This window comes from Camelina sativa, chromosome 9 (assembly GCF_000633955.1).
Source record: "Camelina sativa cultivar DH55 chromosome 9, Cs, whole genome shotgun sequence".
In the NCBI taxonomy this organism is placed as follows: Eukaryota; Viridiplantae; Streptophyta; class Magnoliopsida; order Brassicales; family Brassicaceae; genus Camelina; species Camelina sativa.
Genome location: NC_025693.1, coordinates 4,250,990 through 4,266,168, shown reverse-complemented (window position 1 = coordinate 4,266,168; position 15,179 = coordinate 4,250,990). Strand labels below are relative to the sequence as shown.

General features: G+C 45.0%; 1 protein-coding gene across 1 annotated transcript; it reads right to left on the bottom strand.

Moving 5' to 3' along the window:
• On the bottom strand, positions 796-3,254 carry LOC109126349. The gene is made up of 6 exons (XM_019229859.1): positions 3,077-3,254; positions 2,817-2,969; positions 2,557-2,686; positions 1,970-2,099; positions 1,594-1,884; positions 796-1,482 (listed from the first exon to the last, which is right to left on the bottom strand). Exons 1-6 carry the CDS (start codon positions 3,252-3,254, stop codon positions 1,234-1,236), a joined length of 1,131 nt encoding a protein of 376 aa, XP_019085404.1. The 3' UTR covers positions 796-1,233.

The following is a 15,179-nucleotide window of genomic DNA, read 5'->3' as shown; positions in this document are numbered from 1 at the left end:
AGAAATTGTGTTGAGAATGGGCAAGTGGAGGTGGAAAATGTTTCTGGAAATGAACAAAAGGCTGACATCTTAACCAAAGCTTTAGGAAGAATTGCAATAACCCGTATCAAGAAGTACGTATCGGACGGAGAAGACGTGCCAAAGACATGCGATGCCACTACAAGAAAAAAAGCGTTTAGCGACTCCAACAATCGTTGCTAAACCGTCGCAAAAACCTACTTTGCGGCTACTATGCGACTACTTCAGATAGTCGCTAAAAAATGGTCGCAAAATTTAGGTGTCTTAAAATGGTCGCAATTTTACGACGGAATTATGACTGCTCTTATATAGTCGCTAATAAGCGACTCTTTACAGACTCTTTATTTTAGGAAGCTTCGGTCGTAAAGGTAGTTACAAGTCAGTCGCAAGTTAGTGATTAAATTGTGTGACCATTTTCAGACTCCTTTCTTTCGTCGCAAAATAGTCCTCGTTCATTAGTAACCATTTTGCCAATAGTCTGATAATTTCATAGAAATAATTTTGGTCGCAATTTGGTGACATTTTAGCATATAATAAACCTGTTTTATCTATCAAATTTGGAATGAATCACAATAAATTCAAATTGAAAACCAAATTACCACAAAAGATATCATAATCATTCATTAAACATAAAGATTAGCAAAATCATTGTATTAAGCAAAAAGATCATCCTAAAGCAAAAACAAGTAAAAAGTCTCAAACAAGAAATTCATGTTTTTTTAGCAAAGACAATGTTTAGAACTTAGTAAGTGGATAAAGGGGATGTGGTGGCTGGTGTTGTGTCTAACTTGGTGGCTGGTGAGTACCTGACACGGTGGCTGGTGGTATGTTGTCTTCAGGTGTGGTTGCTGGTGTTGTTGCTGGTACTCTTGGTCGCAAGGAAGCAATAATAGTATCATATGCTGGATCTTTCTCTTTCACGTAGATGAGAAGCTCTTGATGCTCCTTCTCACGTCGGGCATTCTCAGCATCTAGATGAGCTATCTTCTTGCGAAGTTCTTCATGAAGCTCGAGAAGTGATGGTTGAGAAGATTCTGCATAGCTTTCCTTCCTTTTCCCTTTCCTTACTGTCTCAACAAGAGATCCAAGACCAAAAAGGTTTCCCTTCTCATCTGTTTGAGTACACTAAAACAAAGAAAAACATCAAGGTTAGAAACATCAAGGTTAGAAAGTTATCATGAAGAATAATCATACACACTCATCAAAATAAAGAAACTAAGGAGTTACCTTAAGAAAGATATCATTCTTTTCATCAATGCTGAGAGTACGATGAGTTGAACGTTCAGAAGAATTCACTGAATTTTCTGGACCATCATCGTCCACTTCACACAGTCTCTCCTCTAATGTTTTCTCATAAGTCTCAGCTACTTGTTTAGCTTTTTGATCAACAAACGATCCGTCAGCTCGAGTATGTGTCTTCATGAACACTTCAGCAAATGATACCGGACGGCCCAACTCTTCTTCCTACAAAGAAATTGTTAAATGTTAAAATCATGGAAACAAGGTGTTTAGAGTGTTATAATCATGGAAGCAAGGTGTTTAGGGTGTTATATCATGGAAGCAATGTTAAATTACCATTTCTTGATGAACTTGCACATATGATTTCTGACCGGCAAGGTGTTTGTGGACTCCAAGACCACCACGATCGGAGTTTCTGCACTGCGAGGCATTTGAGCTCCTCTCCATTACATCAGGTTCGTTCCAATGATCACACATCTCAGCCCACAGTTCTGCACTGGTGATCCAAACAGGTTGTTTACCACTGCTTTTAGCTTGACTAACAATGCCTTTCATTCGCTTCTTGGCTATCTTTAAGAACCCCTCTCTAACAAGCTCAGTAATCCCAGTATCCCAATAGAACTTCCGCTACATATTACAATTGAGTTAAGTTAGTGATGATACTATGTCAGTTATTAGAGATAATAAAACTTTGAAAGCTATAAGACATTACCGCAAATATCCTGAAATATCTCTCTTGAATGGGTCTAGGAGTAACCTTCCAGCTATAGTAAGGACCATCAAATTTCCTTCTAAATATTCCAGAGATCACCCGAGAAATTTTTCCTTTGTGTCTGTTAAACCTGTCACAAAACAAACACAATCAGTCTTAACCAATACAAAGTAACACAATCAGTCTTATCAAAACAATCAAACACAACCTCTAACTTAATCAACAAAACAATCAATCTCAACCTTCCACTAAGAGCAAAGAGAACAATCTCAATCTCAATCTCAAAACAAAACAAACAATCTCAATCTCAATCTCAACTTAATCAACAAAACAAACAATCTCAAAACAAAACAATCAATCGCAACCTACCAAACAATAAAACACAACCTCTAACTTAATCAAACAAAACAATCAATCTCAACTTAATCAACAAAACAAACAATCTCAATCTCAAAACAAACAGTCAATCGCAACCTACCAAACAATAAAACACAACCTCTAACTTAATCAAACAAAGCAGTCTTTCATTAAACCTAATCAAACAAAAACAAAGTCTCAACCTAACTCTAAGAGCAAAAAGAAATTACCATAGAGTCTCAACGCCGGGGATGGGATCGACAGACAGGACTGGGAGATGTTGTCGGCCTGGAAGAGCTAGCAGAACATCTAACAAAGCTTGGTAGTCTTGTTCGGCCGGATTAGGAATAGGGTTTTCTTCTTCGGCAGGATTGGGATTAGGGTTTTCTTCTTCGTAATCCTCTTCCATGTTTAGGTCTGGTTGTTCTTGTATGATTGGAGGAACAGGAGGCGGTGGTTGAGGAGCAAGAACTGGTACTTGAGAACCAACCCGCGGTGGTTGAGAACCAACCCGCGGTGGTTGAGAACCAACCCGCGGTGGTTGAGAACCAACCCGCGGTGGGGGAGAACCAATCCGCAGTGGTGGAGAAGCAACCCGCGGTGGTTGAGAAGCAGGAGGCGATTGTTGTGTCCTCGGCGGAAACTAGGACGGCATAGTTCTATATGAATTAGTCACGGACTGAGAGCCTGATGGATTCGAGGAGTGAGACGACGTTCCGACACCACTTCGACCTCCGCGTGAAGTCGCACCATTCGAGGCGTGATTAACCGCGGCAGAACTGGGTTCCCTCGCACCATTGGAGGCCTGATTAACTGCGGCAGAACTGGGTTCCCTCGCACCATTGTAAACCCTAACACCTCCAGCGGATGTGCCTCCGCGACCCCTAACACCTCCCGCGGATTTGCCTCCGTGACCCCTACCAGCCATTAGAGAGAGTTGAGAAAGAGGAGAGATTTTTAGAGAAGAAGAGGAGAGATTTGATCGATTGAGAGGACAAGAGGAGAGATTCGAGAGGAGAAAGAAGAGAGAGTTGAAAGGTTTTCGACACTTAGTGAAAATAGAAAGAGAGAAAGAAGAGAGCTTGTTGTGTTCTTTGCCTAGTAATTAACGAAGAGGAGTCGCAAAGTGGTCGCAAAAGAGACACATACTAAAAAAAGGGGGGAATATTACGCGCCTAAAACTTGGCAAAAAATAATAAAGTGGTCAAATAGAGTAACACAATGGTCACAGAAGGGTAGCGACATCGTCGCAAAATTAGTAGCAAGATAGTCACAATACAAATTTTTGGAATCTATCATTTTTGCACAATTCTATTGATATCAATCAACAATATGGACTCATAATTGTCTTATAGAGTATATGGAATAGTTTATGACCTTTAAATATTGTTTTCATATCTTTGTTTTGCAATTTTCATAAAATTACAAACCTTCTTATGAAATAACATGTATACTCTTTACAATGATTTAGATATTATGAAATTTTTGTGTCTAAATACTAAAATGGAAAGCTTTGACAAAGTTTATATGACTGATATTGATCAATTCAAAGTGGAAATGTGTATAGAAACATGTTAACATTTCTCTAATGTGAAATTTCAAATTCAACAAATCGAGAGTTGCTAAGGAGTCGCAAACCAGTATCTAATTCAGGTGTTAGACGCTAAACAGTCGCAAAAGAGTATCTAGTTCAGGTGTTAGACGCTAAACAGTCGCAAAAGTAGTTGCGACATCGTCGCAAATTTAGTAGCAAGGTAGTCGCAAAAAACAAGAGTCGCAAATTGAGTAACAAGTTAGTCGCAACTTGTTACTCTACTGTGACTCTCCGACTTTAGTCACAATACAAATTTTTGGAATCTATCATTTTTGCACAATTCTATTGATATCAATCAACAATATGGACTCATGATTGTCTTATAGAGTATATGGAATAGTTTATGACCTTTAAATATTGTTTTCATATCTTTGTTTTGCAATTTTCATAAAATTACAAACCTTCTTATGAAATAACATGTATACTCTTTACAATGATTTAGATATTATGAAATTTTTGTGTCTAAATACTAAAATGGAAAGCTTTGACAAAGTTTATATGACTGATATTGATCAATTCAAAGTGGAAATGTGTATAGAAACATGTTAACATTTCTCTAATGTGAAATTTCAAATTCAACAAATCGAGAGTTGCTAAGGAGTCGCAAACCAGTATCTAATTCAGGTGTTAGACGCTAAACAGTCGCAAAAGTGGTTGCAAATAAGTCGCACATGTCGTAGCACCTTCGTCACAAAAAATAGGAGTTAGCAATTTATCGATAAATAAACTTGTGACCGGAGTATAAGTTGCAAAATCGATGCTAATTTGTGAATCTTTATTTTTTATAAATTACTGTCACTGAACAGTCTCAAATTGCGATTGTGTTGCGACTATAATGTTTCCGTCGTAAAAGTGCGACTATTTTGCTTCTTCTGTAAATTTTCTCGGGAAACAGTCGTAAATGAATCACTAAGTGGTCGCTATTTTTACGACTGAATTAAGAGTCACAATTGGTAGTCGCTAAACGCAGGTTTTCTTGTACTGTGCCCTTGGAAGATGGATAAAAGAAATCTTCAAAGATTAAATGAGTGACTTGCAAGAGAAGTCATCAAGTCCAAGAAATGGTCCAAGGAGGAAATGACCGTGGAGAAACAGACGTCAAATAACCATAGGACCGGAGTGGTCGGAATCACGGAAGCGAGGTCCGGAGATAGACGCAAAAGATCAAGGTTACAGACGAGAAGAGTCGGAGTTACGGATGAGAAGTCTGGGAACGGACGAGAAAGATCGGAGCCGCGGTCGGGAGGACCGGGGAGTGACGCGGAATCAATCTGCTTATGTTTGGTTTTGTTTTTCGGTCAAACGCGGGAGCTTGAGACGCAAGAAGAGACGCGGACGGACGAGGAAGTGGAAAGGTCTCTTTGCATGCAAGAGAAACGCCACGTGTCGCGCGATTAAGTGTGCTCCGCCAGAGAGTAAGATACACACGCGAGTGAGTGAGAGTGTGCATCAGTGACATACAGAATTTTGGACATTTGTCACTTGATTTTTGCCACCTGTCCAGCCAAGAGAACGAGAGAGAGGATTATATATACACCCTCACTCTCTTATTTTCGACCAAAACTCTCTCTAGGCAAATAAACTTTGCCAAAATTTTCTCTCAAGCTTTTGAAGAGAAAATCTCTTGATTTTCGACCAAGGAGGAGGAAGAAAGAGAGATCTAGAGGAAGGTGAAGCTCAAGATCTAGGGAAGTGCTGTCAGATCGGCGTGGTGGGAGAGTGGTGTGGTGAAGCTCAATCGGCCAAGATCTACAAGCTAAGGTAAGTTGAGGCTTTGGTTATAGATGTGTTGAGTAGTTGATTTTGTTAAGAGCAAGTGGAGATCTTGCATAAAGAGGTGCTTTAGCTCTCTAGCTCTTGCATCGGCCTTGTTGTGTGGTTGATCTCTCTTGTTGCATGTAGATCTAGATGATTGCATGTAGTCAAGAGGGCTGTGGGGGTTTTGTTTATGCATTCTTTGGTTAGAATTGCATTTTTCAAACTGGTTGCAAGTGTGAAACGCCTTGCATGCTAGATTTGAAGGGGTTGATGCATTCTTAGGGAAGAATGGCATTTTTAAAAATTAGCTGCAAGTGTGAAATGCCTTGTATGCTTAACTTTTGGGGTTTAAGAATTTTTAAAATTGGAGAAAATAATTTTTAAGACTAGCAGCAAGTGTGAAATACCTTGCATGTCTAGTTGGAAAATTAAAGAAGGGTTAAGCATGATATAAAATTAATATTATTTTAATTTTTCCTTGAGTGGTTGTGGTGGTAATCCCTCATAGACTGGGTGAGAGATTGATTCATGAGTGTAAAAATTTTGGTCGGCCATGTGAGAATATTCAGGGAGGAAAGAGCCGCATGAAAGCCCCAAAATTGAGTTACTTTCTCATTTGTTTGGATGTGAGACGAGTCTACGGTATGGGCTGTTTGGGGTGAGTCCATGCGAGAATTTTCTGGGAGGAAAGAGCCGCATGAGGGCCCCTAAACTTGAGAAAAATGTTCCCATGGTCTTGATGTGAGATCGGACATGGTGAATTATTTTTGATGAAGTCATGTGTGAATCTCCGGGGAGGAAAGAGCCGCATGCATGTGTAGTATCTTAAGTTGCATGTGTTAAATTGGTAAAGTGTTAAAAAGAATTTTAATTGGAAGAATTAATTTATTTAAACCTAAAACTTTCGGGTGGGTGAATGATAGAGTTGCATGCATGTGTAGTATCTTAAGTTGCATGTGCATTTACCTTGCATCTTGAGCTTTGGGTGATTATGAGTTTGACTGCTTGCTTGTTTACTTGCTTGTATGCTTGTTTCTTGGTTGCTTTGTGTGATTGTGTGCTTAATTCTAGTGTGGTAGTTATAGAGTTGAGTGCGTGTTCTGGCTAGAGTCTGAGTCAGGGTCTCAGGTTGTAGCTAGAATTCGATCTCTGTTCCCATCGTGTGTTGAGTGGTAAATTGTCCGGTGAGCTAATCCAGAGGGATCTCATGTCGGGACAATTTTTTGGTGTCTAGCTAGCTACTAGCCTGAACCGCATGACGATGCGGCGTGTGTGAGTCTGGTTGGTTACCTGTGTGGTTTCAACGCGGAAATGTTGGTTCTCTGGTTGGTTACCTGTGTGGTTTCAACGCAGAGACCTTTGTGAGTCCGGTTGGTTACCTGTGTAGTTTCAACGCGGAAGTTTTTGGTGAGTCTGGTTGGTTACCTTTGTGGTTTCAATGCGGAGTGTGATGGGATGGGACAGAGAATCGAGGGGCCCTAGGATGTGTGTTTGGTTCCTAGGAAGTGTTTCCTTAGGAAAGTGTGTGTTGATCATGGTAGTACTCAACCGTTGATGGGATCCGCTTGAGGGTCCTATTGCATGAGAATTATAGGGTGATCAAGTGAGTGATACACCGCTAGCAGTTCCACCTGGCAGTGATTGCGGGTGTGGTGGCGTGAAGGCCAAGTTAGATGGAGAGGCCTAGTTGAGTCAAGTGTCTTGATTGTTGTCTAGATTGATTGTGTGATTGCTTTCTTGACTGATTGATTGCTTGTTACGCTTCCGCTTAGCGTGCTTTGTTGGGGTTGTTTGAGGTAGATGGATGAGATGAGTTAGCATGTTAAAGGATAGCATGTTAGAGGATAGCATGTAGTTAGATGCCCAACTCACTGAGTAATCCTAGATTACTCACTCCTCTCCTCCATTGTTTTTAACGCAGGGAAAATAAGTGGGTAGAGTTGGATTAGGAAACCGGATAGGGTGTTTTCGTGCTGTGTTGCAAATCCGTGTTTCTTGCACTTGATGTTTTATTCGATTGGATACAACTAATTTCTAAATGTTTTCATTAAATGTGAACCTTGTAAGTATATATGTATTAAATCGTGTTATTTTATATATATTCGGACAAGTGGTATGGTATGGTATAGTCCAGACCAGCACAACGCCGCGCGCGTTCCATAGGGTTGAAAACCATAAGGTCGTGCGTAGCGGATGGGCGATCTGACAGGCGGACCGGCTAGGGATCCTAATTCGTTGGTGGAACCTCGGCTAGACTGCGGGAGGTCGACCTACATGACGCCCTCCCGGGCTGCGTCCCGCGGTTTTTCTGGCCGAGTGACGGAGTTGCTGTTCGGGGAGTTACAAGACGTGGTATAAGAGCGGGTTGCGAAACTCGTGTCCACTTGGGCTTTTCAAATGTTTTATCGAGTAAATGAGTCGCACACAACACTTAGAAACCAGTTTTTGCTTGTTTAGTTGTAAGTGATCCTTAGATTAACTAGGAAACCTTGTTGTTGTGGTGGTGGTGTTGCAGATGTCTTCAGGTAGCAGGAATGGTGGCATTGGTTCAGAGGGGCAGAGTGCGGGGCAGGGGGAGCCGAGTCATTGTAATGGTTTTCTCTCGACAGGGTCGGAGAATACTCATGCGACCATCGATCCAGACAGTTGGAGTCTTGATGGGTTGCATGATGGTTGTAAGGAAGAAGTGGACCAATGTGTTGAGTCCAACCTTAATGTGAATATGGAAGTAGAGAATAGGGAGGAAGTGAACCGGTCAGTCAAGACTGATCCTTCCGAGTGCTTGGGAGATGACGAAGAGGTCAATGATGGGTGGAATGACTAAGCCGCTGCAGTATGGAACAAGGTGTCGATGCAGATACAGATCACTATCAATGGACGTGGTTTGACCGTGACTGATGTGACCCAAGGTCACGGTCACAGTACGATCGCGGTACGGACGCGGCTCGAGCTCTCGGCCAACTTTCAATCGGTGAAGTTGTTCACGGCCGAGGTTCTTGGCTTCGGATCTAGGGGAGAATCAAACAATGGAAACGGAGTTTGAAAGAGTTCAAACGAGCCGTTCGGGAGATACTTCGGAAGCCATGAATGGTTCAATCGGACAGTACGGATGCGGGACGAGCGGGTGGACGTCTTCGAGGGAAACGATAGCGAGAATGACTTGAGATGATTCGAGGGGACTCGAGAAAGATGAAAGAGGACAGATGGAAACGTGATGAGGGGAAATACGGATGGATCGATTGACGACACAAGAGGTTTGGCTCTCCTCTTGATACGGTCGCTAACAAGGGCGAACCCGGTTCGCGTCTTGTTAGGGTTTTCTCAAGGTTCAATCCCGGATTGAAGAAAGAGAAGAGTGAGACAAGTTTCAAGAATCTCTCTTGAGGAAAAGTTTTATTTTCATACAAGTCTAAGGAGGAACAAGGGCTTAAGGAGAGTTTAAATAGCTAGGTCTAGATAGGAGCTTAAGGACACGCGGATTCATCTTGATCCGCACATCGTCCTTTTGACGTGTCCCCTTTACAAAGAGAACACATCGCCACCTTTTGACTAACACGCTTAGCCACAAACACTCTCCAACGTTCACAAACATAGGATCAAAAGAGAATATTCTCAAGTTCAAAATTAAACCAAAAATAAGAGGGAAAGAGAGATAACCGCCTTGGCCTTGCGCGTGAAGCAACTTAGCCTTTAGGCGTTTTGCGTTTAGCTCCATGCCTCGTTAAAACCTCCTCCGGTAAACCCATTGGGACAAACCCGGAGTGAGGAAAAAGAGTACACTTCCTCGCTTAACGACTTGACCGTCCTCACTCTTGGGTAAGAGTGAAGACTAAGCGGACTGAGCCTTCGGAGTCTTCGTTGGGTGGCTGGTGTCGGACGTAGGTTCGGACAAATAGGTTGAGCCGCTGTTTGGCCGCCTTTGCTGAGCTCTTGGAACGTGTGGTGGCTCCGGGAAGGATCGTTGGAGCCTTGGCCACGTCTGAAGAGGTTGCCCTGGTCGCGTCCGATGCGTCTTGGTCAGGCGTCTCGGTCGCGTCCGGCGTGTCTTGGTCTTCTTGGCTGAGGTCGCGTCCTGCGATCACATCATTCCCTCCCCCTTGAAAAGGTTTTGTCCCCAAAACATCTTCGTCTTCACCTACATCAAACGGAACGAGGTCAGTGACATTGAATGAGGTGGACGTACCAAACTCACCTGGAAGCTCAAGTCGGTAGGCGTTATCGTTGATCTTCTCGATGACTCGGAATGGGCCATCTCCTCGCGGGCTGAGCTTGTCCTTGCGTTTCTGCTGGAACCTCTCCGGCCTTAAGTGTAACCAGACCCAATCACCAGGTTTAAACAGCATCGGTTTACGTCCTCGGTTGAGGAAGCGTGCATACTGCTCGTTCCTTCGCTCTATGTTGGCTCGGACCTCCTCGTGCAAAGCTTTGACCATTTCTGCTCGTGCGACTCTGTCTTGATTCTCGGCTTCATTCGGTGGTATAGGGAGGAGATCCAGGGGCGTCAAAGGCTGAATCCGTATGCGACCTCGAATGGCGACCTTTTCGTAGCTGAATGTACCGCTTGGTTGTATGCAAACTCGATGATCGGAATGCACTCGAGCCAGGAGCCTTTGTTGCTGGCGATAGCTGTGCGGAGTAAGGCGCCTATTGATCTGTTGACGACCTCCGTTTGGCCGTCGGTCTGAGGGTGAGCCGCGGTGGAGTACAGTAACTTCGTCCCGAGCTTGCGCCAAATAGTTCGCCAGAAGTGACCAAGGAACTTGGGATCCCGATCGGATATGATGGTGCGCGGAACGCCATGAAGCCTTACGACCTGACTAAAGAACAAGTTCGCCAATTGCACAGCATCATTGTTCTTATTGCATGGAATGAAGTGAGCCATCTTCGAGAACCTATCAACAACCACCATGATACTATCTTTATGCGCCAAGAGGGGTAGGCCGAGGATGAAATCCATGGAGAGATCGATCCATGATGCGGTGGACACGGGCAAAGCATGTAGAGGCCATGTGGGTGAGTTGACGACTTGGAGGTGCGACAAACTATGCAACGGCCGACGTGCTTCTCTACCATACTTCGCATCTTTGGCCAGTAAAAATGCTCCTTGAGCACGGCCAAGGTCTTGGTGATGCCAAAATGACCCGCTAAACCTCCACTATGGGCTTCACGAACTAGCAACTCCCGGATAGAACCATTTGGTATACACAGCCTTCGACCTCTGAACAGGAAACCCTCGTGAATGTAGAACTCGGTGTAGATTCCTTTCCCATGGTTCTGGAAGCAATCTCCAAACTCAGCATCTCCAGCATAAGCATCTTTGATGCTTTCAAAACCCAATACGCGCGCGTCCATTGTGGTGATTAGTGCATGCCGTCTCGACAAGGCGTCGGCGACTACGTTCTCCTTGCCCTTCTTGTACTTAATGACGTATGGAAACGACTCAATGAACTCCAACCATTTCGCATGACATCTCTTGAGGTTGGTCTGGCCGCGGAGGTGCTTGAGAGTTTCGTGATCAGTGTGAATCACAAACTCTCTCGCCAATAGATAATGTTGCCAAACCTCCATGGCACGAACGAGGGCGTATAACTCCTTGTCATACGTAGGGTAATTAAGCGTAGCTCCACTAAGCTTCTCACTAAAGTACGCCACCGGTTTGCCTCCTTGAGTCAGGACAGCTCCGACTCCAACTCCCGACGCATCGCACTCAACCTCAAAAGTTTTGTTGAAGTCGGGCAATGTAAGCAAGGGTGCTTGCGTGAGGCGTTTCTTGAGCTCGGTGAACGCCTTGTCTTGTTCCTCTCCCCATCGAAACTCGCTGTTCTTCTTGATCACGGAGGTGAGAGGCGCGGCGATCGTACTGAAATCTCGCACAAACCTCCGGTAAAAACTGGCTAGGCCGTGGAACGACCGGACTTGAGTGATGCTCGTTGGCGTGGGCCACTCCTCTATTGCGCGTATCTTCTCTCCATCGACCTTGAGGCCCTGCGAACTCACAACAAAGCCTAAAAAGACCAATTCATCAGCAGCAAACACGCACTTTTTCAAGTTTGCGTAGAGTTGCTCTTCGCGGAGGGTAAACAAGACAGCCTCTAGGTGTTTTACATGATCAGTCAAACTAGAGCTATATACCAATATATCATCAAAATAAACCACTACGAACTTATTGATAAACGATCTCAAAACATGGTTCATAAGACGCATAAAGGTAGAGGGGGCGTTAGAAAGACCGAATGGCATTACCAGCCATTCGTACAAACCCTGTTTTGTCTTGAAGGCCGTTTTCCACTCGTCACCCTCCTTCATCCGAACTTGATGGTAGCCGCTCTTCAGATCGATCTTTGAGAAGACACTGGCGCCGCTAAGCTCGTCTAGCATGTCATCGAGGCGTGGAATGGGGTGGCGGTATTTGATAGTGATGTTGTTGACGGCTCGACAGTCAACGCACATCCTCCATGATCCGTCTTTCTTCGGGACTAGTAGCACTGGTACAGCACACGGACTCAAACTCTCTCGGACGTAACCTTGCGCCATGAGCTCTTTGACTTGTCGCTCAAGCTCCTTCGCCTCTTCGGGGTTGACACGGTAGGCTGGCCGGTTGGGAAGCTGCGCTCCTGGGACTAGATCGATCTGATGTTCGATGCCTCTGATCGGTGGTAGGCCTTCGGGGAGTTCTTCGGGGAACACATCGGCGAATCGCTTGAGGACGCCGCGTATGACCTCCGGTAAGAACTCTAGTGAACCATCAAGACCTGAAAGCAATGCATCTCGAAACAACATCAAAATCACTTGGGCTGAGTCCTTAAGGGACTTTCTAACATCACCATATTGAATCAGGAAATTCTTTTTATCGTTCGAGTCTTTAGACAACTTGTCTTGCATTTCATGTACTTGCGTGGGGCTCAAGGGTTTCAAGCAAATACGTTTGTTGTCATGAACGAAAAAGTATTGGTTAGTATGGCCGCAGTGTGTGGTGCGCTTATAGAACTGCCATGGGCGCCCCAATAAGAGGTGGCTAGCTTGCATAGGCACCACATCACAAAGAACTTGATCCTTATACGGACCGATACTGAATGGGACCGTGACTTGTTCCTTTACTTGGATCACGGTCTTATCATTCAACCATCTCAAGCGGTAAGGGCGAGGGTGGTTTGTGGTTTCAAGGGAAAGTTTCTTGACAAGACTGGAACTTGCCACATTAGTGCAAGAACCTCCATCTATGATCAAGCCACAAACGCGACCACTTACAGTGCATCTCGTGTGGAAAATGTTGTCACGTTGGTTGGCGTCATCCGTGGCTACACCGGCGTTCAGGATGCGGCGTATCATGAGCAGTTCTCCGACCTCGGGTTCCGCAACAGCTTCTTCCAGCTCGGTTTCTCCTCGCACCATTTCTTCAGTGGCCTCATCGTCGGACTCGATCTCGCCAGCCTCGGTCAGTATCATCGTCCGTGCGTTCGGACAATCACGAGCGTAATGGCCTCTCCCTTGACACTTGAAACATACAATGTCGCGGCTCCGGACGTCGGTGGTGTTGCGTCGCGGATCTTGGCGCTCATTGGTGGCCGGCTCCCTAGGTTTGAATCTCGAGTCCGCGCTGGTCGCCTTTGGTTTTTCCGGCAATCGGTTTGATGGCGACGCGTTAGGAGTCCAATTGGTAGCTCCTTGAGTTCGGCCACGAGGCGCAGAGGCGCTCTTCTTCTTGATTTGAGTCTCAATTTGCACCGAGAGATGCAATAACTCCTCAAAGGTTTGATAGGGTTGGCGCTCGACCTTGCGTGCAATGCGTTCTTGCAATCCGTCCAAGAACTGAGCCATGAGTGACTCTTCGGAGTCATCGACTTGCAACCGGTTGCGCAAGTGCTCGAATTCTTCGTAATACTCCTCCACGTTTCGTGCGCCTTGCGTTAGTCGCCAAAACTTCTTCTGGAGCTCGCGGTGGTAGTAGGGAGGCACGTAGCGCCTTCGCATCTCTGCTTTCAAGACCTCCCAAACAGTGATAGGTCGGTCGCGGTTGCGTCGTTGTTCAGCTTCCAGTCGATCCTACCAGGTAAGGGCATGATCAGTGAATTGTGCCACCGCATATTGGACCTTTCGTAGCTCCGGATAGGCATGGCACGAGTATAAGTGGTCCATGCGACTTTCCCATTCAAGATAGGCCTCGGGGTCTGACTTGCCTGCGAACGTTGGTGGGACCATCTTGTGGTTCGGCTCATAACGTCTCGGACCTTCGTCGTCTTGATCATCATAGCGGTGTCGTCGTCTAGGCCTCGGTTCAAAGTTCTCATTGGACTGATCACTTGCCGGCTCGCGTCGTGGTCGTCTCGCGGGTAACGGCTTCGCGAGGAGGATTCATAAGTTCAATCCTCGTGAGGCGATCAGCTAGTTGCTCTAGGCCGGTTCGTAATGCGGCGAGGGTGACACCAATCTCTGGTGGCGCTGGTGGAATTTCTTCGGCCATCGTACGGACTGGTTGTTGGTGACGTGGCGTGGCTCCGCGGTATAGGTTTGAATTTAAACCTCGCAAAAAGAATACCACACGTGAGTCTCACACGCTCAAGAGGACCACACAAAGATTCGTTTCACTAACAATGATTGAGGACAGCTATGACACATGCAATCCTATGACTAAAACAAATAAAGCAAAAGCAAAAGTAAAAGTGCTACGCGACAAGAATTGCTTTATGCCTATGACCGGAAACACAAAAACTAATCGCGAAACTAGCTTTATGGATCTAAAAGTGAGCTCGCAAGAACACAAAGGAACAGAGATATGAACACGAAGAACAAATGCGAATTCTAACAACCTAAGCGGACGAAAGACAATCCTAAGCATGCACCAAATTAAACCAAAAAGAACAAGCGAGTCCTATGGAGCTAAAAGATGCAAGCTTTAAACTCAAAGATTGAAACTTTAAAGGAACAGAGAGTTCTGGAAAGAAACAACCTCATAGGAGCTTTGAAGCTCTGATACCAAGCTGATGTGACCCAAGGTCACGGTCACAGTACGATCGCGGTACGGACGCGGCTCGAGCTCTCGGCCAACTTTCAATCGGTGAAGTTGTTCACGGCCGAGGTTCTTGGCTTCGGATCTAGGGGAGAATCAAACGATGGAAACGGAGTTTGAAAGAGTTCAAACGAGCCGTTCGGGAGATACTTCGGAAGCCACAAATGGTTCAATCGGGACGAGCGGGTGGACGTCTTCGAGGGAAACGATAGCGAGAATGACTTGAGATGATTCGAGGGGACTCGAGAAAGATGAAAGAGGACAGATGGAAACGTGATGAGGGGAAATACGGATGGATCGATTGACGACACAAGAGGTTTGGCTCTCCTCTTGATACGGTCGCTAACAAGGGCGAACCCGGTTCGCGTCTTGTTAGGGTTTTCTCAAGGTTCAATCCCGGATTGAAGAAAGAGAAGAGTGAGACAAGTTTCAAGAATCTCTCTTGAGGCAAAGTTTTATTTTCATACAAGTCTAAGGAGGAACAAGGGCTTAAG